The 24,914-nt window shown below is 59.4% G+C and overlaps 1 protein-coding gene across 1 annotated transcript in view; it reads right to left on the reverse strand.

Moving 5' to 3' along the window:
• Positions 1-724: 724 nt before the first annotated feature.
• Positions 725-24,914, reverse strand: part of TPCN2 (two pore segment channel 2) — a 38,190-nt gene continuing 14,000 nt past the window's right edge. The window contains exons 6-25 of the mRNA XM_025358397.1: positions 24,623-24,729; positions 23,658-23,730; positions 19,632-19,734; positions 18,227-18,292; positions 17,698-17,762; positions 17,098-17,198; positions 16,427-16,508; positions 16,135-16,221; positions 11,349-11,468; positions 11,157-11,216; positions 10,931-11,059; positions 9,991-10,040; positions 8,477-8,576; positions 6,547-6,618; positions 5,282-5,358; positions 4,817-4,898; positions 4,639-4,721; positions 3,979-4,060; positions 3,448-3,542; positions 725-2,803 (exon numbers count right to left, since the gene is read on the reverse strand). Of these exons, the coding sequence (XP_025214182.1) occupies positions 2,725-2,803; positions 3,448-3,542; positions 3,979-4,060; positions 4,639-4,721; positions 4,817-4,898; positions 5,282-5,358; positions 6,547-6,618; positions 8,477-8,576; positions 9,991-10,040; positions 10,931-11,059; positions 11,157-11,216; positions 11,349-11,468; positions 16,135-16,221; positions 16,427-16,508; positions 17,098-17,198; positions 17,698-17,762; positions 18,227-18,292; positions 19,632-19,734; positions 23,658-23,730; positions 24,623-24,729 (1,713 nt within the window). The 3' untranslated portion in view covers positions 725-2,724. The remainder of the gene's footprint in view (positions 2,804-3,447; positions 3,543-3,978; positions 4,061-4,638; positions 4,722-4,816; positions 4,899-5,281; positions 5,359-6,546; positions 6,619-8,476; positions 8,577-9,990; positions 10,041-10,930; positions 11,060-11,156; positions 11,217-11,348; positions 11,469-16,134; positions 16,222-16,426; positions 16,509-17,097; positions 17,199-17,697; positions 17,763-18,226; positions 18,293-19,631; positions 19,735-23,657; positions 23,731-24,622; positions 24,730-24,914) is intronic.

Here is a 24,914-nt window from a genome sequence, read left to right on the forward strand (position 1 = left end):
TTAAATCTCATAGAAAACAACTGTGCTGAATTCTTACTATTCTTAATAATTTTGGCTTTTGTATGTAGACATATTTGAGAAGAAAGCATTACATTTCTTCTACTGCTATTTCTATGTACTTGCATATTTATTGCATCTTAATGAGCCAGGACCCTCAGCAGCACGCAGATTTTGCTGTTCCTGATTGTAAAGGCCCTGACAGTGACAACTTCCATTTGGAAAGCTGTTTGCCGGAGGTTTTGGCAGGAGGGCGTCCACACAAGAGGGGCACACAGTGTGGGAGTCAAAGCCCCAGTCAGATGAGCAGGGCCTCTCTGTGGGGAGTGGGTGGCAGTGATGGGAGGCTGGTGACATGCAGGGAAACTGACCCAATAATAGATTGAATAAGGAGAATAAGAACCATTTCCAGAAAGGGCCTTAGAACTATGGAAAGAGAGAAAGCTGGAACATAACCTGTGGTGCTGGGCTGAAATCAGAGGTCCTGGTGTCATTCTCAGCTGTTAACAGATGAGAGAGATGGAAGTACGTGCACATATCCTCTAGCTCTGTCCACTAAGAGCTCCCGTGCGCAGCAATCCGCAACAGCCAGGAGCACCCCTCGCACCCACAGCCTGATTCCTGGTGCTGCTCTCCATTCAAAGGAACAGGGCTCCTCAGAGCCGGGGCTCGCTCCAGTCAATGAAAGGGAAAGGGGCAGCCAGGTGTAAGACAAGGCTGGAACATCTTTTTGCACCAGAAAGTGAAGAAACAGCTAAAGAACTGTAGGTACATAACAAAAAAACACAAAAGGCAGAGGAAGGAGCTCTCACGGGTCAAACAGGCAGGACCTGAGCCGGAGAGTAAACATCGTAACAGACCACAGCCCTGAATACAAGCTGGGGCCAGGTCCCCACAGTGGGAGCAAGGAAGGAAGGAAAAAGTAAAGGCAGTTTGACGGGGATGGGATATTGGCATCGCTTCACACTACCTCCCCACTCATTCATTACAAAGGGTCGTTACTGGGCAGTGGAGAAGCTGACCGGGGCCACCGTCACCAGGCAACAAGCGAGAACACCAACAGGAGGCTAACTGTATCCGGGCAACCCCCGCCAGGAGGCAGCGTCCCTCCTGTGACACTCCTAGATGAAACGCAGACCCAGAACCTACCACGAGGAAACCTCACATGAACAACCTGGGAGCCACGGGCTTATCTCCAGAAGTGCCAAGGTCGTACGAGCCCCAGGGAGACGGAGCCACCGTCCAGGCGGATTAAGTCACCATGACCACAAAGCCACGTGCAACTCACTCCTAACGCGAATGCGGGCTGGACACCGTCCCAAAGCACAGAGGGTGCAGGGCCAGAACGGCAACCACTCGAGTGATTCAGAAGGAAGCTTCTCTTGACTTGCAACTTTTCCCCAAGTTTGTGGTGGTTTCCATATCGTTATTGTTATCATTCGACATGAGTAAAAAGGAACTCATGACCTTCTCCTTGGACTTGCTCCTCTCCCCAGTCTCAATACCAACCACGCTGTTGTTCGCGTCACCCCCTCCCCAGCCACCCCACAGGGGCTACGGCGTGGGCTCAGCACCTCTAAAGGAAAAGCAGATGAAAGAACTTGTGCCTCCCAGGCAAAAACGCACAGTGCACAGGCGACCCTGGCAGGGCCCATCCCTTCCTGGTCCTGCTGAGCTCGGGCACGGACCGGGCACCGGGCTCCGTGTGCAGTGTGACAGGGAGTGGTGTCCCCGGAGTTGTTTCTGGAAGTTGCTGGGTCCACCTTGCCTTAAAAATAGTCAACCAAATCCCATCCCACCACTAGATGGCACCCAAACCTCAGCAGAAAGGGGGCGTGGGTTGGCACCTGAGGTGAGAAAACCATTGGTCAGTCTGGACCTGGAGAGCTTCAAGTGGCAACAAGGCTTTCCACACACTGCTCACTTGCCCCACCTCCCCACTCCAGGCCCCCTGCCACACACCTGAGGACACAGGAAACAAGGTCACCATTGGCTTATACATGCCCTTGAGCAAAACAGAAAAGGTGCCCCTCCTGGCAGGTAGACGGCGTCCCCCACCCCCAGGATACGCCTCACAGCCACGTGCCCTTGTGCAGTGCACAACCCAAGCAGCTTTACTCAACACCCCACTCCAGAGAAGCAGGACTAGAATTGTGCTGAAGTTAAGAAGGACAATCCCATTCTTCGCAAGACTTACCGATGAAAATAATTGGCAATCAGACCCCTAAAGAAACACACCCAGTCACACTCACGCAAGCCACGAAATAATAAAACACGGTCAAGGTTCTCTCCATGTCAAACCACCAGCATCCCCACCGGCATGCCCCGGAAGTCTGCCGGTTAACCTGTGCGGGCCCTGGTCAGGCCTGTGGTCCCCAAGGGCCACCAGCAGCAAAGGCACCCGAAGCTGCAGGGGACAGGGGAGGCCGCTGCTTCTCGCTCTTTTGTCTGTAAGGTCCCTGTGGAGTGGGCGAGGGAATTCTCACTGAAGCAGCTATAAAAGAAAGCGGAGCACACAGCGCCTCCCGGAAGCACCAGCAGCTGTTCTGTGGATGGCTGTTGGGCCGCACGCGAAGGACTTGATTCCTGTCTCCAGCTTAGTGGTCTATCAGAGGAAAGGTCTCTTCCTGCTCAGCTGGCCACAGCATGGCCGCCTCTTCCATGATGGGCACCTGTGCAGGCCAGCCTCTCTCTCCTGCTGCCCTGGCTGGGACGGCAGCCCGGATGTCACCTGCACAGCTGCAGGTGCGGGTGCTGGTTCAGCCTCTCCATGAGCTCATCCTCCCTGGGCTCCTCCAGAATATCCCTGTGGAATTGAGGAAAGATGCACACAGGGGCCTCTGAAGGAGGGACACCCCAGCCTGCTCACAAGAACAAGGGAGCAGAGCTTAGCAACACATGCAAAGTGAGGGACACAGAGACACGGGGACTCAGATGAGCCTCAGGATGGATGCGGCCCCTAGAAATATCTACACGGCATTCTCAAAAGCCCGGGGGGCACATCTTCCCACTGGCTGGCAGGACCGCAGGGCTTGGCTGCAGCGACTCAGCAGCCCCTCGTGGAAGGCACAGCCCCACAGCAGGCTGCCTCTGGGAGGTCACCTTTCCGGACTAGTAGAGGAACCATCTCAAAGCTGCCAGGAGAAGAGATGGGTGCAGTTTCCTCAGGTCCCCTGTTTACATCCAACAGAATCCAATGGACGCTGAAGGATGGTGCCTTAAATATGCCCGAGCAGGACAGGACAAAGGATATGACCCCGGTGGCAGGAAGAGGAAGCCTCCCGATCCCAGCTCTGAGCTTCTCCCATGCAGCACAGGACCAAAGCCAGATAACCGGGCGGAGAGGGAGGAGGGCCATCAGGGCCTGCCGGCCACCTTGGCCCCTCCACGCCCCAGCTCTTGGCTTCACACCCCAGGGGGCCACACAGAAGCCCTTCCCCACTCACACACCTGAATGGGAGCTCCACAGTCATCTGGTAGGTGGCCTCCGCGGTCCCAGCAAGTGGCTGCAGGTGGCTCTGGGGGTCCCACTTGTGAAGGAAGTTCTGGCAAGCAGGAGGGAGTGGCCGGTGAGTGTGGGCCCCGAGTGAAAGCAGCCTTGCCCCATCCCCAGCCCCTCCAGGGTCAGCCACAGGGCACCCACTGGGGGGGCTGAGCCGTTCACTCTGGACACCCAGGCACAGGCCCCACGAGGCTGCTGGCTCCTCCTGGAGCCGACGTCCAAGTCCCTCCTTCAGCCCGACCTGGCGGCCTGAGAATTCCCACAGCCCAGATGTCAGGAGCGTCCCCCAAGGCCCCAGCAGCCAGGGGAGGCAGCACTGAGCCTCACAGGAAGGGCTCAGGCTCACTCAGGACCCGCCTAACCCAGCACAACTCTCCCATCAAAGTCCCAGGCAGGCCTGGCCAGTGGCCTCAGGCCCATCGAGAGTGAATTAGAAACAAATGACCACGGAGAACAGCCTGGGTGGGGATCTCTGATACCTCCAGAATCAGCGCCAGAAACAGGTTGACCCAGATGACAGACGACACCAGCCACCACAATACAAAATAGATCTTGGACCACCTGCGGAGGACAGAGGCCCACCCCGTGAACCACGATGAGCAAAGCAAGAGCACTTGATACAGACACCGCTGCTGTGTGGTCAGGACGGCTCCTAGGCATCCGGTCCACGCACGCCATGATACAGAGCGCGCTACTATTTCCACCTCAAAACAACCCAGCCGAGGCCTAGAAATGTGCAACAAGCTGACGAGGTAGCTCAGCCAGCAGGAGGCAGTGCTGGGATTAAAACCCAGGACCATCGCTGGGGCCAGTCTGAGCTCAAGCTCAGAGCTGAACTATCTCGTTCATTCAGCCTTCCCGGGGCTCCCCCACCCCCGTGGAATCCCTCAGAAGCCCCAAACGCACCAATGGCCTCCAGGAGGTGTAAACCCAGAGTCACTGGCCACCATCCTGAGAGTCACGATGTGGCTATGCAGGGGGCAGGGGCAAGGCCAGCCAGGATGCCACTCTGGCTGACTTCCCTGTCAAGGCCCGAGTCCCTGTCGCAGCCACGCTCCGGGCATCTAGTGCAGCGTGCCCGGATGTAAGGGAACCCCCAGGCTGCACGGAGAATCACCACCGCCCAGACGGGGACTCACGGGCCCGAGTAGCGCCGATAGGCATCCAGGAGCACCTGCCAGTTGTTCACCACCATCAAGTTCCACAGAGTGACCAGGGCAGCCTGCAGGGGCAGAGACCAGCAGTCCAGGAGGGCCCAGGAGGTGGGGAGGGGAGGAGCCCAGGGAGCAGGGCGCTGGGGCAGGGCGCAGGGCTCACCGCAAAGTCATCGAAGTTGTTAGCCCAGTACTCCAGCTGCTCGAAGCTCCCACAGGGCGCCGAGCCATTGGCAGAGGCCAGGCTGGGGGTCACAACACACCTGGGTCAGGGGCGGGGGCTCCAGATTCTGAGGCCTGACACCTTACAGCCCCTCCTCTGCTGGTGTGCTCAGCCTGGCCTGAAGGTCCAAACTGGGGTACAGAGGGTCAGGGGGCAGGGAGAGTGCTGCTCTGAGCAGGCCATGAGAAATGTGTTTAGCAGACTCCAGGCAAGGGCTCCTAGCAGAGGCGCGGAGCGGAGGTGGAAATCGGAGATCGGGAAAAGAGGGTGGAGGGAGGAGATGAAGGAACTGGGAGAACAGCCTCCCCTCCTGAGACGCTGAGCCCACCAAGGCCACCGCCAAGGCCTCCCACCCACGCTGGCACCCCTGAGACACTCCCCATGGCACCTCAGACCCCACCTCACCTGCTGTTTCCAGGGGGAGCCACAACGACACCTCGAAACAAGCTGATCCCAATGACAGCAAATTCGTAGTAGACCACCTGGGGGCCAGGAGCCAGGGACTGGTCAGCCCCACCCATGGGCGCACCTGCCCCCACCCCTCCCCGCCCTCAGACAGAACCACAAAGCCAGGCTGACGCCTGTGAGGCCAGGACCCTCTGCCCAGAGCTGGGATTCCAGCCTGGCTGCTACTTCAAAACACATGCAGCTGGCCTCCCCCAGGGCTGCCAGGTCCACAGACACAGTGGGGCTCAGGCAGGGGTGGTCACGGAGCTCCTACGGGAATACAGGTACCCTGGCAGCCACAGTTAGGGGACAGGCTGCCGGCCCACCCCAGGCCTATCCCTAACATGCATCAGTAGAGAGCAGAGGGGTACACGCCTGGGCTAACCTGGTCCCCTTTCTGGGCCTCAATTTCCTCTGCTATGCAAGTTAGGGGGCTGGGCAGACAGTGCCTGAGGCAAGATTCTCTTCCCGGCGTCTATTTCCAGAGGCACGAGGCACAGCTGGGGTCCAGCTCAGAGCACCCCATGGCCCCAGAGACACCTTCTCACACCAGTGGTCTCTATGTCAACGTGGTCAGAATAAAATGACAAAACTGCCTGAAGTGCGGCCAGGCTTCCTGCAGAGGGCGCCTCCTGTCACTCCACACGAAGCAGCTCTGGGGCCTGCCTGGTCACGAGCCCCTCTCCTGCCCAAGCCCGGCCACCAGGCAGAGCAGACGGGCTCCTCAGCTGGAAGGCTGGCCAAGGGGAGGGGCCGGGGCGTCCCACAGTTCTTGCTCAGCAAATGTGGCTGCAAGTCCCTGAAACCCCTCTAAGAAAGGAACCTCGACCAAGTCCTCATCCTAGGGCTTGTGTGGGCTTTGGGGTCCTGGAGGCAAAGCCCTGTGCCTCTTAAATTTCTGTCATTAGTTTCTCAACGAGATCCACAACCCAGAAAACACGAGAGACTCAAAAGTTACCAAAACCCTCTGTGGCATGGGCGGGAAGCATGCCCACGCAGCGCCACCAGCCACACCGCCCTGAGCGCCCTGCTCTGCGAAGAACGGGAGCCTCTGGCTTCCTACCGTGACCCTGTACTCCCCTGGCCTCGGGAACCTGCTGCCGTCCAAACCCAAGAAACTTCCTGCCGACAGAGCAGTGAGCCGGCCCGGCACTGCCTTCCGCCAGCCTCCCAGCCTCCCACTCCAGTGCATATCCCACCGCCAGCAGCAGCCTGGGACTCACCACCAGGATCCCGCCAAACGCACGCATGTTCTGTACCAGGCCCACGACGGTACTGGCCACCACAGCCATCGGCTGAGGACAGGAAGAGAGCCAGCCCTTACTCCTCCTGGCCCCGCAGGGGGGGACACCATCCCGGCCCACCACCCTGACCCTGACGGAAAGGCAAGATGGGGCAGGCCAGTGACCACCAACCCACACACACCTGGACCCACAGCCACCCCACACGCCTCTACACACCCACACAGCCTGTCAGGCCCCCACATCCACCCATACACACCCTCGCACCCCCGAACACCCACATCTACCCACACGCACTCACACACGCTTGCATCGCCCACCCGCACGCACTCACTCACCCACTCCTGCATCCCAACACCTCCAGCCCAGCCTCATTCAAGCACTGACTTCAAGTCCCTGTGGGAAGCCCTTCTCTGCCTCCCAACCCACTGCGGGTGGGTCAGCTACTCTGTGGCCTGGAGGCGCCAAAGCAATGCAGAGGTAGAGGTGGCAGGACCACCCGCAGGAACTGAGTCTGAGAAGGGGCCTCTGAGAACCAGCAGGGAGGCCCCAGCTCCAAAGAGCCGCTCCTCCTCATCACAGGGTAGCTGGGAGAAAGGCTTTCACATCAGCCGCATCAACCCACCTGAGGAATCCAAATTACACAACACAGCTAAACGCCACAGTGGAGACCAGTCAGCATGGACGTGTGCACACGGGCGAGTCATCGTGAGCATGCATATACTCACGTGAGAGGCCCTGGGAAACTGCGACTTCAAGCAAAACGGCGTGATTCCAGGGCCTGCTGTGCGTCATTTCCCTTAAAGTCACAGTTTCCAAGAACCTGTGGGTGGCACTGAGGCCTTACTGTGGATGTGTGCACACACGATCATGCGTCTTATACAGGCATAGGTTCACATGGATGTCCGCATGCGATTAACACACGGTGATACGGGGGTGCGTGTATATATGAATGTACGTGTGCATGTGCATGATGTGCATTGTATGATGTGTATTGTGACTGTGTATAATCATGTGTGCCTGCGATTGTGTGTGCATGCGTGTGCATGGTCACGTGTGGTTGTGTGTGAGATCACGTATGCACGGCTGTATTCTATATGTGTATGATTGTGGGTACCTGTATGGTTGTAATTGTGTGAACACGTGTGCGTGTGTGTGTGTGTATGAAGGTCCCAGCACAGCAGCCCCCTAGGAAGGCTCAGGACCCCTGAGCTGCCTTCAAGTGGGACATACTGCCAGGTGGGACAGGTGCACAGCTCAGAGGAAGGATGAACGGGGACAGAGGAGGGACCTGGACACTCGGAAGAGGGGTCTTAGGACATGGAGCCAGGAGCAGCGAGGCCCAGAACCCCCACCTCTGCCTGCCCGCACTTTCAAAGTGCCCACTGCTCCCAACCGGTGCATTAAGAGAAACCAGTGCTCAGAGATGGTCATGAGCCACCTGCACCCGCATTAAGGAATCCTGGAAAGGAGCTCTCTGGCCAGAGATACCGCTGCCCTCATTACCAGCACCCTGGGAGCCATGGCAAAGACCTTTCTGGAAACCTCAGAGACCTGGGGGAGCGCTGGTGTCCAGGGCTCCAATCCCAAGGAGCTCCTGCGACTGGCCAAAGCACTGCGCCCTCCGCACCCTTGCCCGCCTTGCTCTCCCCACCCAGAAATGCAGGGCTGGGCTCTCCTGCTTCTAATGACCCTACCCCAGCATCACAAGAACACGGCAGAGAGCTTAGGGTGCAGTCAGGGAGCCCAGAGTGACAGGCACAGTCCTCGGGCCCTTCCTGCCCCAGGCTCACCCACCCTGGAGCAACGCAGCAGCGGGAACCAGGAGGGCGGGGCGAGCACGGGGGTGGGGCGGGGCGAGCACGGGGGTGGGGCGGGGCGGGGCGAGCACGGGGGTGGGGCCGGCACGCACCTTCATGCTGGGGATGATGCGCAGGAAGCGGAACACGATGAGCATGTTCAGCATGCGGGTCATGTCCCACAGCGACAGCAAGCCCAGCATCTCCGGCCTCCTGGGGAGAAACACGGGGGGCGGGTTTGGAGGGGCCCAGGAGTCCCACGGGGAGGAGACAAGGAGACTCCTGGGCTCCTGGACAGAGGCGCAGGGAGGGCAACGGCACGGAGGAGAGTGCACCCCACAGCCAACGCCGAGCAGAAAAGCCTCTGCAGGGCGGTGAGAGGGCGGGGCCTGGGCCACCCACTGCTCTGCTTCCACCTGCAGCCCGGGAGCGACCCCCATTCCCCCAAAACCTTCCCACCCAGTCCTCGCAGGAAGGCTGCAGCCCTCCTTCTATAGAGACCCTCCGTCCACACGGGAGGGCACGGAGGCTCCAGACACTGAACTTGCTCCAGCTCAGGCCCCAGCAGAACTGGTTGAGCCAAGTCTCCTGCCTTGGTTTCCTGCGCTTGGCGGGTCTCGGTCTTTCCATGCTTTCATTTCTATTGAAACTCAAACCCATTCTCATCCAGAGTGTCAGCCCCCCAAGGTAATGACTTAGACCAAAGTGCAGCTGGCATGCTCAGTGCACGTGAAAGACGAAGCCACGCCAGCCCCATGGTGCAGCACGGTGGCACTGCCTGCCTTCCTAAGTCCTGGGGGGCTTCCTAGGGAGGTGACGGAACAGCAAGCCTCTGCTGTTCACCATCCTCACCCCCTCCAAGCGATTCCCAGCTGCTCCCTAGGCAGGGGGGTGGATAACAAAGCACACACAGACCCAAGGAGCCTGGCCTAACCACAGGGCCGAGGCTGGCACGCTGGGCCCTGTGCCCCACCCTTCCTGTCTCATCACGGGCACACCGGAGCCACACTGCCAGGGCAGAGCAGCCCGGCTGATGGCCAGGGCAGAGTCCCTGCCCAGGTTGTCTCTTCATGGCCAGAACCCTGGCAGTGAGGAATCAGCACACTGCATCAGAGTTCAGCGAGCCCCAGGCCCCTGGCTCCACTATTTTAAGGGGGCTAAAGTGACATCCAGAGTGGGAGGTGATGACTCAAGGTCACACTGTGAGTTGGGGGCTCTCCCAAGGACCTTCCCTCCAGCAGAGGGGCTCAACCCAACCCCAGTGATCACAGGCCCCCTGAGACCTGAGCCAGGGGCATCTCCACTGCCAGTCCCCATCATGTGTGCTCGGAGGGGAGCCCACTGCTGCCCTGGAGGGCATCTCCGAGGGGAAACAACGGCTTCCCTCCACAGCCTGCAAGCGCCAGCTTCTGGAGAGAGGACGCCCAGAGCAACGGCAGGGCCCTGCCCCGACACAGCCTCTGCTGAGGGATCGGCCCACCCATTCCACCATCATGGGGTCTGCCCTAGAGTCAGAGCAGACCCGGTGGGCAGGCCTGGCTCCCTGGACACCACTGAGACCCTCCCAGGGGTGCTAGGTGGTGGTGCTGTTTGCTGTAGCCGCCCTCGGTTCTGCCCAGTCACATACCAGCCTGGGCGTGGCAATCGGTACACAGCCAGAGTTGAGATCTCCAAAACCTTTAATTACAAAAGAAAAGAAGGCTTCGCTACAGCAACACTAATCTGGGCGGCCCTTAAAGGAAATATAAAGCTCATCTCTAACACATTCTCCCCAAAAGGGGCTTTTGGGGAGAAACCAGAGCTTGGTCCTGGACCCCGTGGGTTGGCTGCAGATGTCGGGACTCCCTTCAGCTGGAAAGAAACCCTGGCCTCAGGAATCGGGGGACTCAGGAACCGGGGGCCTCAGGAATCGGGAATCGGGGGCCTCAGGAATCGGGGGCCTCAGGAATCGGGGGACTCAGGAATCGGGGGACTGCATAGATTGGGGGCAGGGATGGCAGAAAACTACTGAGTCAAGGACAGACCGCAGGGCCCCTCTCAAGCTTCTCTTCACCTGCGTGCCGAGGGGCCTGCCAGCTACAGCAAACGTCACTCTGATGTGGCCGCCTGTGACACACACCCCGAGGGTGACATGCCCTCACTCCCACGGGGTCTGGGGAAAGGAAGTGTAAGCGTTTCCCGAGAACACCCTGGTGCCTGAGAGCCCCCGGCCCCTCGCTCCACCATGCTGAGGTCACACCGTCTATCAGTGACATTAGAGGCTGTGCCCCAGGCTGGAGTCGCTGGCCAGGGCTACGGGTCCTTCAGGGCCTCCCCTGGGGGTCAGGAGTGGCAGCCTGCCCCCCATGACACTCAGACACAGTAGAAACCCAGCCTCCTAGAGCCCCCACCGGCTACCCACTGAGCAACTCGGCCAGAAGGGAAGCCAGCCCTCACCACTGAGAACAGAAACCCACCTTCCCACAGCCTCTGGTCCTCAGGGGAGGCCTGAGATGGGCCAGCACAGAGCCCAGGTGGCGCTCACCCACCCGCCCAGGAGAGGCCGGCCTCGGACGCGCCTATTTTACCAGCAGGACAATGGTGAGGAGCCCATCAAACACGTTGCTGGGATAGGACAGGTACCCTCGCAGGCCCAGGGCAAAGACCTTGAGCAGCATCTCCAACAGGTAGTACACAATGAAGACACAGTTGAGAATCTAAAGGGGCAGAAGAGGCACCCAGCATTGGGCCCCAGGGCTGGCAGCCCTGCCCAGCCTCGCCCTGGCCCTGACAGGTGGGCAGCTCAGAACTTACCCCCAAGACAAAGTCATCACGCTCAACAGGCAGCACATCTGCATCCAGCACCAGGAACACCTGCAAAGGCAGAGCAGAGGGCTCACCGGCTGGCCCAGCACAGCGCTGGGCGAGGCAGGCGGGGCAGGCTCCCGTGCAAGGTGGGTGGGAAAAGGCACTTCCAGGCCAGCTCTGAGGCAAATCCGCACTCACGCAAATGGACACCAGGTTTGCCAGGGCGATGAGGTTCCCCAGGTAGTCAAAGTAGTAGTGGCCAAAGAGGAACTGGGCACTCTGCAGAAACGGGGACTGGTACTCGGGCCTCGGCGGGTGCTGGGTAAGGAACACACGCGCTCAGAAGCACAGTCTAGCAGCCGTGGCTGTTGCAGCCAATGCTCATGCCCTCTTATTCTGGGATTAGATTTTTTCCTACCTCATCTCCCATTCTATCTATCCAGTCACAGGAAATAATCCCAGACACAGAAACCGCTTTATACATTGAGGTGTTCATCTCAGTCGTCTTTGTAACACCCAAAGAGAAATAGAAGCAACTGAAATGTCCACTGAGGCTGTAAGGAAATCATGCTGTGATATTAGAGTCACCTTAAATGTATGCAAAGTGTCACCCTGATATTTAAAAACAAAAAAGCTGTGTGAAAAAACACACGTAAGTGATATGCTCAGAGCTACAGAAACTTAGCACAGAACCGACTCCTGTATGGTGGGCTGGCAGCGGCAGAAGGCAGTGAGGGGCAGGCGGGCAGCCACTGCCACCGTCAGGATCCTCGCGAGACCCAGCACTTCCCACGCTCAGCAGCCTCCTTGAGACACGTCCATGTGTGCACGAGGTCGACAACGGGAACGGCCTAAATGTTTCTCAGCAAGGGGACCTGCACCTGCCGTCCCACACAGGGGCCACTGACCACCGGCGGCTATTTCATGATAATTTCGATGCAACGAAATTCAACACTCAGTTATTCAGTGGCAACAGCCACGTGTCAAGTACTCCACAGCCGCATGTGACACGTCGCTACGGCTCATCCCCCCAAAAAATCCATATGAAAATGGAGAGGGCGAGAAGACACGGCTGCATGAACAGGCAGGCTGCGGAGTGAAAATCGCGATGCTTCACGTATACGTCAAAGAAGAACAAAGCAACTGTTTCCTCAGGTGCCTACAAATGCCTGAAATTACACGGGGAAAAGTCTGGAAGGAAAACACCAAAATAGCCAGTTGAATAGAGTGGCTACTCTCGAGTGAGATCCAAACTGGCGGTGCCAGTGATCAGCGAACTTCCTCTCGGCTCCCGATATCCTCCTCGACACACACTCTGCCACAACGGCAGGGTCCCTTTCAGTGTCTCGTCCGCAGTGAGAGGGAGGTGAGGCTTTCTCAGCGGAGGGGCTGGAGGGACATGGCAGGAGGGCAAGTGAGGGACACCGCAGGAGGGCAAGTGGGGGACACCACAGGAGGGCAGGAGGGCAAGTAGAGGGACACCACAGGAGGGCAGGAGGGCAAGTGGAGGGACGTGGCAGGAGGGCAGGAGGGCAAGTGGAGGGACACGGCAGGAGGGCAGGCCCCCCTGTGGTTTCCGGATGCTGCAGGGTGGATCGGGGTGTGGTGTGAAGCACATGTGGACGCTCTCTGTCCCAGACACACAGTCCCCGGGCGACCTACAGCCGCAGCCTGACCTCCTGAAAATTTCTCAGCTTCCCCCAGTCCTCAGGGTGGAAACCAGTGCCCAAACGCCACCTGCCCGCACTGGCACACAATTCCCTCGGCAGGACAATGCCACCACCTGCTCACAGCCTGAGCCTGCTGCACCCGGGAGGGTCGCCTCCTGCTTACCCAGTGACCACAGACCAACCGGAGCCCAGGGAGACCAGTGAACATCTCTGCATTCCTGTGGATGAACCCACACCTTCTCTCAAGAGGTCTGAACCCCAGCTTTGGAGGGTCCCCATCCAGTTCCATCCTTTCTCACGCACTCCCCTCGGCCCGAGGACACCACACGGTTTCCTTACATCTTACAGTTACTCTTTTATCGTAGTTGCCACTTCCATATACGACACTTTCTGTTTAACCCAGACTGACCGTGGCCAAGAGAGATTTTAGCATTATCTGTATGTTTAAATTGTTACAGGGAGCAGGTGTTCATACGTTAGCTGTGTAACTGAGAAGTAACTGATATGACTAAAGTGGTTGTCTCTGGGTAGAAAGCCAGTGAGGTGGATTTTCCCACTTTCCTCTGTTGTCTATAATGAATGACGACTACATTTTTAACCCCAAAAGCTTCTTATATGAAGAGGAGACTTCTTTCAGCAGCAGGCAGGGCACCTTCCCTGGAGCTCGCCAGCAAGCACCAAACTACTGCCTGGCCACGGCCAGACTGACGCCCAGGCGGTGACCCCACACAGGAGGGCTCTCGAAAAGGCTGGCGCTCCCATGATGTCAGCCTGCCAAGAAAGCACCTCTTTGTGCTTCCAAAACCACAGGCTGCCCCAAATCTCAGCAATCCCAGAAGCATCTACCTTCCAAAATGGAAGCTCAGCCAGCCCTTCGCATCAGCGGGCTCTGCATCTGCAGACTGAACCCACTGCAGATCAAAACACACTCAGGGGAAACGGCGTCCATGCGGAGCGTACAGGTTTGCTTACCCGTATTCCCCAAGCTCCCACCGCATCCCTAGGTGCTAGGTATATTCTGAGTAGTCTAGAAATGGTTTAAAGTATACGGAAGGATGTGTGTAGGTTACCTGCAAACACTACATCATCTTACGTAAGAGACTTAAACATCCATGGATTTTGTATCCACATGGAGTCCTAGAGGCAATCCCTGCAGATACCGAGGGGCAATGGCCTCCCCTCTACAGTCAGCATTATTGAGGAAAGAAGGTGTCAGCAAACCAAATTAAGGATCTCGCAGCTCCCAAAACCTGTGGAACCTAAACTCCCATCTCAAAGCCCAGTACTCGGTGCCCCGGGAAGAGCATCGCTGGGACCTCAAAGGAGACGGCCGGGCTGGGAATCAGGCCAGGCCAGCCTGGTGGGCCTTCCCCACTCCTGCGCGCACACGAGCCCGCTCTACTGGGTCACGGCCAAAGCAATCCATCCACTCTTCCTCCACAGCATCACGGGAGGAGGAACTCCTTTCCAGGTCTCATCAAATCCTGATACCGGAAAAGGGTGGGAGAGTCAGCTCTGGACAACCAGGACTCAACTGCACCCGAGGGAACAGCAACAACGGTTCAGGGAGAGCCCAGATGGCCCAGAGCACACCAGGAGCAAAGCCTGAGAAACGACAACCACCTTTCCAGAACCTTTAGGATGACTGGCTTCTCCCGGCCTGCGTCTGCCTGCCCCCTGAAGGGGCCGGATCACAGCAAACTAGCCTATGACAGTCGCTAAGAGTTGCTTCCTGAGCCCCAAACATCTCTGGCCCTAGGACAAGCACCATTATCTAGAACACTGCTTCTTAATTTTCTGTCATCTGAGGACCATCTCCACAGTTTCTGGGAAATCTGCACCTGCACCCAAAATTTATTTCATATCTTCAAGACAACCTTAAGTTGATACCACATTGCCCAGCCTTGTCCCAAACAGAGGTTTGATGGCGTGAATACTTAAAGTGCCGCCTGTTGATCCTCACCACACTCATCGCCCATGCCCCTAGGGGTTGGGGGGGCCACACTGAGGAATGCAGCCCTAAAGGGGATGCCCAAAGTGACAATGGGGACGAGCACATGCCACTCAAGCTCAGGTTGGGGCAGGGCCTGACTCCAGAGGTCTGGAAGGACCTTAGGAAAACATGATTTTTAGAGAACCACCTCTGACAGGGGCCTGCAGCCACAGAGGCCGACAGAATCCTGAGGCAGGTGACAGCTGCTGGGGGCTGAATTTTGTCTCCCTCAGAATTCGTACCTTTAACCTCTAACCTCCAGTAGCTCAGAATGTGACTATATTTGGAGACAGGGCCTTTTAAAAGGTAATTTGGTTAAAACAAGGCCATTAGTAATGGGCCCTAATCCAATCTGAATAGGGTCCTTTTAAGAAGAGGAGATGACACACAGAGGGATGACCACGTGAGGACACAGGGAGAAGGTGATGTCTACAGGCCACGGAGAGAGGCCTCAGGTGAGGACACGGGGAGAGGGTGGGATCTACAGGCCACGGAGAAAGACCTCAGGTGAGGACACAGGGAGAAGGTGATGTCTACAGGCCACGGAGAGAGGCCTCTGGTGAGGACACGGGGAGAGGGTGGCACCTACAAGCCACTGAGAGGGGCCTCAGGAGGAACCAGCCCTGTGACATCTTGGCCTCGGACTGACGGCCAGGACTGTGAGATGACAAATGTCTGCTGCTTCAGCCCCACCCCTGCCCCAGTCTGTGGTGCCATCCCAGGAGCCTGAGCAAACGAGAAAAGTGACCCAGAACTGGCAGGCGTCTGCGACTCCGCCTCTGTGCCCCATCCCTGTTCCAGGGTCCGGCTCAGTCCTCTGAGGCTGAGCAGCTGGAACCGCAGCCCCCGTGCTGCCCCCGCACTGCCTGTCAGCGCCTGGGCTGTTTCCCAGTGTCTCCGCCCCCCTGGCCCAGGCCTTCCGGACACAGAGCTTAGACGGCTGCTGAGGCCCACCTGGGAACTCTGTAAACCCGTGTCAAGGGTGAAAGACAAAGGCCTTGGAGAGGACCAGCATGCAGACCTCCTACGAAAGGACAGACAGGAAAAGGAGAGTCTGTCATGGAAATGGAGAAAACCACTTGGGAGATTTATTTGTGTCGGGCTGGGCTCAGGCTAGTTCCTGGGGTCTGGGGAATTTCATAAAAATCTCCCCAATCTCCAAGAGCCAAAGAGATCTCCATTCCCAGTTCCCATCCTAGGAGCCAGGACCCCTGGCAGGCGAATCCCGGCGCCCATCATTAGAGGAGTTCCCCAGGTGATCAAGGGCTGTGGAAACTGGAAGGCCCCCCCATCCGCCCTGGGCGGCCGTGGCCCCACTTACCTCTTTAACCACACTTCTGTCAAGCTCGTTGAAGAGTTTCTGAAACTCGTCAGCCGAGAGCGGAACACCGCCGTAGGAGCGCACCTTCTGCAGAGGAAGGAGCGCAGGTCAGCAGGGGCACCGGGGAAGGTGAACGCCCTCGGAGCTGAGTGCCCCCAGCCCCAACCCCACCCCGACGGGCTGTGAACGCTGCAGGTGACCTCAAGCCACACACGCAGTCCTGAAAAGGGGCTGCTGGCCCAAGTGCCCTCCCGGGAGGAGCCCAGAGGAGGCTGGGAGCAGGGGTGGGTACCTCCATCATGGCCTGTTTGTGGGAGCTGTCCAGCTGGACCTTCTGAAGCACCTGCAGCAGGTTCTGGGGCTTCACCCCAACTCTGCAGGGAAAACCCACAGCCCAGTCAGCACAGCCAGCTCAGCCCCGCTCGGAACCCGGGCCTGAGTCCTCCAGTCCTGGCGTCTGGCTTGAGCTTTGCCGTGAAGCCACTTTGCAGCCTGAGCCACAACAAGAGCCCCTGTAAGGAGTGTCCTGCCACTGCCGTCCCCCCAAGGAGGGGCAAACTGACTTCACCACTATGAGCAGTCAGGACCAGAACTTGCCACCGCAGTGTCCCTCAAGCTCTCTGCCCTCATTTCCAAGCAGGACGGTGGTGTGGACACCTGGCCCACGCACCTCTGGCTCTGCTGCCTAAGTCAGCACAGAAGGGGGACAAGGAGAAGGTCAGGCCGCTCAGCCCTTCACCAGCCCAGGGTCCCTGAGGGGCACGAAGATAAAGGCATGGACTCAGGGCAAGGATGCCGGGAACTACAGAGTGCCAGGGACATGGTGGTTTCTGTGAGTCGGGTGCCAGCCAGCAGCGGCGAGGGACAGGCCAAGCATGAGAAGCCCCTAATGAACACCCGGCCCCTGCCCAGCAGCCACAGCACCCACCCTCAGGGAGAAGAGGGTCCATGCTCAGCACTCACGCCTGAGGGAAGGCTCCTCCCTCCCCTGCCATGGAGGACAGGACTTCAAAGGCAGCCCGGGTCCCCAGCCGCCTCCGAAACAGCGAGGTCTGGAGAGATTTCTGCAAAGAGGAAGGCTCTGAACGGCAGGATCAGCCCTCCCCCGGCTCAGAACCCCCAACCCGTCCCTCCCCTGGGGAACAGGCAGAGGGGGAATCTGGGCAGCCTTGGAGGGGGCCCAGTCCCCCATGCCTGGGGGCAGCCCCTCATCCCCGGGAATGAGAAGATGGTCACAGACTCCCGGAACAGGCCACACAGGAAGGTGTCTGATGGGCGTGCTGTGCAATACACTGGGCCATGTTTCTTCTCTGTGTGTTGGGAGGCCCCCGGCTCCCCCTCAAGAGGGTTTAGGGTCTGCTGTCCTGGGAGCTGCCATCTCTGGCAGTGGCCAGAGCAACAACATATGTGTATCCCCAGCGGATCCACAGGAGGTGGCAACCCTGCCCTCCCGTCCCACCAGGAGCCTGGCCAGCAAGGGTCACCCAGCTGCTCAGCTCAAGCCACACCCCGCTTGGCCTCCCAGCAGCTCCAGGCAGAGCCAGGATGGGGGAGCTCGCTCACCATCAGGTAGCCCCGGAACTGGCTGTAGATGATGGCCGTCAGCAGGTTCATCAGAAACAGGCTTCCTTCAAGAGGAGACAGCCACGGTCAGGGGGCCACCAGCACAGCAGCAAAACCAACGCCAGGGCAGCCAGCACAGGACAGCACAGTGCCAGGGGCGCCCGTATCAAATGGAAATGTGGCCTGGCCAGCGCAGTCACGGGTGGGAGGACGACGAGGTCGACGGTGATGACAGAACAGAAAGCGTGGGGTAGGGGCTCCCTAGGGTGAAGCCGTGGGGTGGGGAATCCCTGGGGTGAAGCTGTTGGTGGGGGATCCCTGGGGTGAAGCCGTGGGGTGGGGGCTCCCCAAGGTGAAGCCGTGGGGTGGGGAATCCCTGGGGTGAAGCTGTTGGCGGGGGATCCCTGGGGTGATCTCTGGAGTGAAACACACGGATGTGAAGTTTCAGGTCATGGACGGAGCGGAGTATGCCGGTCCCTGAGCTCTCGGGATCCTGTCACAGAATGCTGGCCACATTACCTGCACTCACCTATCACGGTGAAGACTATGAAGAAGATGGCGTAGGCCCGGTTCTTGGAATATGCAGGAATCATCACTGAAAGAAAAAAGAAATAACGCAAACTGACAACCTCAGCTCCTGATCCCACTCCCATCCTGACCCCACACTATTTGCTTCTGCAATAGAAAGGAGGTCTTCACTGTAGAAAGGAGGTCTCCACTGTAGAAAGGAGGTCTCCATTGCCGAGAGTGTTGGCTCACACCTGTAATCCCAGCACTTTGGGAAGCTGAAGCGGGTGGATCACTTGAGGTCAGGAATTCAAGACTAGCCTGGCCAACATAGTGAAACTCCATCTCTACTAAAAAATGCAAAAAGTAGCCAGGCGTGGTGGCTCATGCCTGTAATCCCCGCTACTCAGGAGGCTGAGGCAGGAGAAACGCTTGAACCCAGGAGGTGGAGGTTGCAGTGAGCCGAGATTGCGCCACTGCACTCCAGTCTGGGTGACAGAGCGTGGCTCCGTCTGAAAGAAAGGAAAGGAAAAGGAAAAGGAAAGGAAAAGAGAAAAGAAAAGAAAAGAGGTGTCCTGGGAGGACTGAGAGGCCTTCCTGTCCGAATTCGATCTCTCGCCTCTGCTCGCACACCCTCCAGGACGGGGAACTCCCTACCTATCAAGGATGTCCCTCTGCGTGAAGAGCTCACAGCCTCCCTGCAGCCCTCCCCATAGACAGTCCTGCTCCCCCTGCGGTCACTTGCTAGGACTCAGAGGACACAAGAGACAGCACTCAGGGTCCGCAACATGAAAGGTACCAGCCAGGGTGGCTGGGCCACAGCCAAGCCCAGGACCGTGGCCTTCATCCTGGCCACACCTGCACCTGAGCAGCGGAGACTCCACCAGCATCACACAGGGTGAGCATCATGGCTGGTAAGACCCTTGGCCCTCACGTGCTGCTGCCCAGTGGCTCCCACAGCTGAACCTCAGCAGCAACAGGAGTGTGGGTGTGTGGAGCTCCAGCAGGACGGCACCGGGAGACCCCTCTGACCACTGACCTCCAGTAGGAGGGCACCAGGGGACCCTCTGACCACTGCCATCATCACCCTATGAAGAACACCAGCCACTTTCAGCTTCTCAGAGGAGTGAGACGACGAGGAGGAAGAGGAGACAAAGAGAAAAGGGAGGAGGGAGTAAGAAAGCAAAGGCATGAGACAGCAAAGGAAAGAAGGAAAGAGAAGGGAGAAGGGAGAGGGAGAAGAAAATCAAGACAAGGAAGAAGAGAAAGGAAAAGAAGGGGAGAAAGGAAAATGTCACCCTTTCTTCTCCACTTGTTGATAAAAAGGGCTCGGACACTCCCGCTGGGTGCTAAGGCTCAGCGACCCAAACCGGCCCCCCATGCTGGGCTCACCGACCCCCAGGGTCCCTCCCTGGCCCTGCACGCACCATCGGGGTTGTTGGCGGTGGTCAGCAGCACCAGGAGGGAAGTCAGAGACTCAGGCAGGTTCTGGAAGTAGGTCAGCCTCTCCCTGTCCTGCCCATCATCCTGCTGAGAGCAGAAGCGGCAGCTCCAGGGCGCCACTGGGTCCCCACCCCACAGGCTGAGCCCCAGGCCCCGGACCCAACGGGCTGGAACCATCCACCCACTGCCCAGCCTGCATCTCCCTGTGGCCTCCCAGCAGGCTGAGCTCATGGCCAGACAGCACCGAACTCAGGATCTCAGGGCGTAAGAGTGGGCACCCAGGGAGACCGCTCACCCGCACGGACATGGTGCCTGGAAGCAGGACGGCTCAGAACCACAGCAAAACGCCCTCGGCCAGCCTAGTGACCTCCCTCAGGCCACCTCGCCTGCTCGCAGCCGATTCTGCCATGCACTGTGCGGGCAGTGAGGCTACAGGGCAGGGGCGGGCAGGGGCAGGAGGGGCAGGAGGGGCCCAGGCTGCCACGGTGGGACAGGTTGGACCCTCCGTGAAGCCTACTCTAGAGGCTGTGTGTCAGGGCCCATGGCCACCCAGGGGACCCAGAGGCACCGTGCTCGTGGCAGTGGTGAATCACAGCCATTGGCAAGGGGGCATCCACACGAGAGTCCCTATCCTCTCTCCCTCCTGAGAGGGGTCCCAGCCACAAAACACAGCTGGCACGTGCAGGGTTTCTGCTCAGAAAGCAACTCCACTCGAGACTCTGGGCCCGGGGCTCTCACTGGGGCCAGGCTCGTGGGCACCCTCTGCCGATCAAGCCTCCAGACCCCCAGCTGGAAGATGCCCAGCTGGAAGATGCCCAGCTGGAAGATGGGTGGTTCCTGCAAACCAGACTGGTTGTGTGAACTGGATGGGCCGGTGGCACAGCGGGACTTGGCACACAAAGCACACAAAGCAAACTCTTAGGGATCGTTTCAAAGCCAGGAGCCCAGCTGCAGGCGAAGGGGAGACCTCGCAAGCAGGCCCTGGCACGGAGGTGCCTGTGACGGCCACTGTCTCTCACACAGGCCACCCTTCCGGCCTCAGAGCCACATCAGTAGCACCGAGGTCTGCAAGGTCTCACCTATAAAATGGCCCTGTCCCCTCATCTGCCCAGTCAGGGGCTCCCAAGGACACATGAACTAATTGATGGTGAAGACGCCACAGTCTGCTAAGGGGAGGGGGCACAGGGGCCACTGAGAGGAAGTTAGAAGGCAGGGAGCACTGTCAGGCACAGAGCCATGGGTAGGGACAGGCTCCCCTGCTGGGGAGAGCAAGGCGGGCCCCTCCTGGGCCTCAGCCCAAGCCAGAGTGGAGGAGCAGAGCGAGGCCTTTGAAGCCTGGAGGGCAGGCTGGCCTCCAGCGGTCACCGGGGACGGCAGGACTGGAGCGCTGGGCTCAGGCCTCCTGGGCCTCCCCACTCCCACTCCCACCCAGTCAAACCACCACATTCCCGAACGTAAAGCAACCCACCGAGCGCCCACTGAGCAAGGTTCCGGGCCAGGCTTCGAGTCAGCTGAGGAAGGTTGTGGCACCCACACCACCCAACGGATGCTGAGGTCCACAGAGCCGACAGAACGCCCCTGCCCTGGTCCTTCTCCCACCCCACACTGCGCCTCCCAGCAGGCCTCACGCTCCTCCTCTGCAGTTCAACCCCTGCTCGGGCAGACCCTAGGCGTGACCTCCCGTACCTACAGCCCAGCCCAAGCCACAGCTCTGCGAGGGACACAGAGGAGCCCTGGGCTCCCGCCCAACCTGCCACAACCAGCAACGATGGACCCGAGCCAGCTCACAGCCCCGACGTGAGAAACGTCTGTAAAATGGGACAGCACCATCACGGCTGCTGGGAGACCACACACCCCAGCACCAACCCTGGTTCTTGGAAATCAGTCCAGGTTGGAGCTTCACAACGAGCAAAGCCAGCAGAGGACAAGCAGGCTGGCTCTGGACCGTGCTCACAAGGGTAGCTAAAGCAAGGTGGCCGCTGCACCCCGCCAGCAGGAGCCGGCGATGCCAGCAAGGCCATCCGGAAGCACAGCCTGGCTACTGCCCCAGGCCAGGCTGGCAGGGCACGATGGCCAGGGAAGGAAGGCAGGGACAGGCCGGCCACCATCCCATGTTCCTCTCAAGTCCTGCCTCGGACAGGGATCCAGACTCCTGCCAAGACCACGACAAGCGCTCTGACCCCTCACACAAGGCACACCTTGCTCCCCAAGGGCCGCTCCATGGGGCAGAACCCCACGCCTAGAGGAGGAGCCGGCCCTTCCCGGTGCCTCAGGATGGGACACTCGGCTTTCCCAGGCGGAGGATCACACCCCAGCCTCAAGGCTGAGGCTCTTGCCACGTCCAGCACCCACAATGATGACATCCACCTTGTATGGGCTCTGGGAAACAGCGCCACTGCAGCAGTCACTGGACAGTCACACAGAGGAGGGCCTGAGATTCCGTCAGCCAGTTCCATCTCCACAGCCCAGCTGCCCCCGAATCACAGCCATTGGCAAGGGGGCATCCACACCAGAGTCCCTATCCTCTCTCCCTCCTGACAGGCACACAAACACATACACACAGAGACACGCACACACGAACACACACACACAGACACACAGACACCACGCACGCACACAGGCACACAGACACCACGCATGCGCACAGGCGTAGAGACACCACGCACGCGCACAGGCGTACAGACACCACGCACACAGGCATACAGACACCATGCACGCACACAGGCACACAGACACCACGCACGCGCACTGGCGTAGAGACACCACGCACGCGCACAGGCATACAGACACCATGCATGCACAGACATACAGACACCACGCACGTGCACACGCACACAGGCATACAGACACCACGCACGCACACAAGCGTAGAGACACCACGCACACACACAGGCGTAGAGACACCACGCACGCACACAAACACCACGCACGCACACAGACACCATGCACACATGCAGACACTACACAGCAGACAGACATACAGACACCACGCATGCACAAACACCACACCACACACCACATAAGACACCACACACACACACAGACATACAGACAAGCCACGCACACACAGACACCACACACGCACACAGACAACAGACTCGCACACAGACATACAGACACCACGCACACACAGGGCTCACTCACTGCTTCCGTCCTGGGTGAGAACCCGGGCTTCAGCCTTCCCCTTCTGGACAACACACAGCAAACCCCAACACGGCCACAAATGAACAGCAGCACAGGCTGAGCACTGTCCACTCCCACGACAAAGCCGCAGCGATGCAGCGTGGCCCCAGCCCCAAGAAGGATGGTGCCCTCGGCCAGGACGGGAGAATAAACTCGTAACACTGCAGCGGGGTAGGGAGACAGGCAGACGCCTCCACACAGCAACGAGCTGCTGCGCCCCGGGCAGCCACAGAGGAGGATACGGTGGGAGAGACTAGTGGCAGGAGAGGGCATGGGAGGTGAGGGCCCTCCCAATACACCAGCGCAGCCTGGGGGGCTGCAGTCAGAGAGGGTGCAGGGCAAGCCTGGTTGTCAGGAAGGATGAACGGGACTGGAGGAGAAACCAGAGGAACCACCCTCAGTGAAGGGCCTGGCGGGGAGGGCCGGGGAGGGGTGGGGAGACAGAGACAGGGAGGAAGGTAGGAGGGGAGGAGGACAGGGGATAGGGAGGGAGGGAGGGAAGTGGGAAGGAGGGTAAGGGAACTGAGTCAGGATGGGAGGGAGCAGGGGAGGGTTGGAGAGGGGCAGCCAGGACAGAGAACAAGTGGCCCTGAGCCCAGGAGACCCCAGGACAGACAAGTATCTGGGCAGTGGGGTAGTGGAGCACTGTGGCCACCCGAAGGCAGGCCCCTGGACCCCTGATGGGCCACTGCTAACTCCTGGACAGAGTTTGCACCTGGGTTAAGCCAGGGCAGCAGACACCGGCCCAGCCCCCTCTGTTAGTCACAGCACAGGGCAGCCCCATACCCAGACCCTGTTGGAACCACTGAGAAGGTAGGGTGCCCTACCTTCCCGCCGGCGAAGAGCAGCATCCCGAACATGGTGAACAGGCACAGGTGGATGGCCAGCAGCAGCCCGACGCTGGGGGAGAGCGTAGCACTCAGCCTGGGCCAGGCGGGTGGGCAGGCAGGACCCAGGGACACCTGACCTGCCTGCGGGGCTCGGTGACAGGAGCGCCCAGGAGTCTGCAGCAGCTGGGTCCCCCTCTCCCCGAGGGCCTTGCCTCATGCTTAGCTCATGGGGCCCAGAGGAAAGGCCTGGTCCTGCCCTGGCAGGGTCCCTTCTTTGACAGTGACCAATGAAACCCAGGGGGCCCAGCTGAGACAGCATCCAAGGGCCCAGGGCTCTCAGAGGGGGCCACTTCCACCCACCTGAGCTGGATGGTGAGGGGTCAGCACCTGAGCCACTAGGGACTCACGCAGCGTTGCCACTGGCAAGAGCAGAGGGTGACAGGGGATCGGGACCGGGGTGAGCTGAGGTGGATGGAGGCTGGGCTGGGGCACAGGGAGAGCGCCCCACGCTTCTAGTGGCAACAAGAGCCACGAGGGCTTCCAAGCAGGGGTGCTGTCAGGAGCAGCTCGGCTTTATGAAGTCTAGGCTGGCAACGTGCAGACACCATGAGTGGGAGGGGACAGCAGAGGGGAGAGGCAAGGCGCAGCCCCAGTGGGGACAGGGGACAAGAGGAGACCCATCGGAGAGAGTGCCCAGGGGACTCACAGCCTTTGAGCTGGGGCCACAGTGTCTGCAGCCCCGGGCCTAGGTCGAAGGCTGCTGGGAGGCCTCTGGGGAACTGTTGGAACCACTGAGACCCCAAACGTCCCCCCAGCGTCCTCCCCACACCGTCACCAGCCAGCCAGGGATGCGGAGCAGGCAGTCCAAGGTGAGACTCCTATGGGCCCCGCCTGCAACCACATGGCCTGGGGCAGAGAGAGCCGCTTCCCAGCCCTACGAGCCTGGGGCACTAAGAGCCCACCTGGCCATTTCCGGCAGCGACCAGTGGATGCACTTCAAGGTCTTCTTCATCATAGAGGAGTTCTGCAGCAGGAAGAAGGGGCGGAGGAGCCGGCGGACGCGCAGAGGCTGGAAGAGATCCGGGCAGCTGAGCACCACGTGCAGTGCTTAGTTCCACCCCCGCCAACCATCCCAGGTGGGCACACAGGTCAGAGACCCCGGTGCCCTGGGGGCCACTCTACAGTCACTGAGCTCGGAGTGGAGGGCCTGGCTCCAGAGCTGGCCTTGAGACCTGCTCCGGGCCGCATGATCCG

This window comes from Theropithecus gelada, chromosome 14, assembly GCF_003255815.1.
Source record: "Theropithecus gelada isolate Dixy chromosome 14, Tgel_1.0, whole genome shotgun sequence".
In the NCBI taxonomy this organism is placed as follows: domain Eukaryota; kingdom Metazoa; phylum Chordata; class Mammalia; order Primates; family Cercopithecidae; genus Theropithecus; species Theropithecus gelada.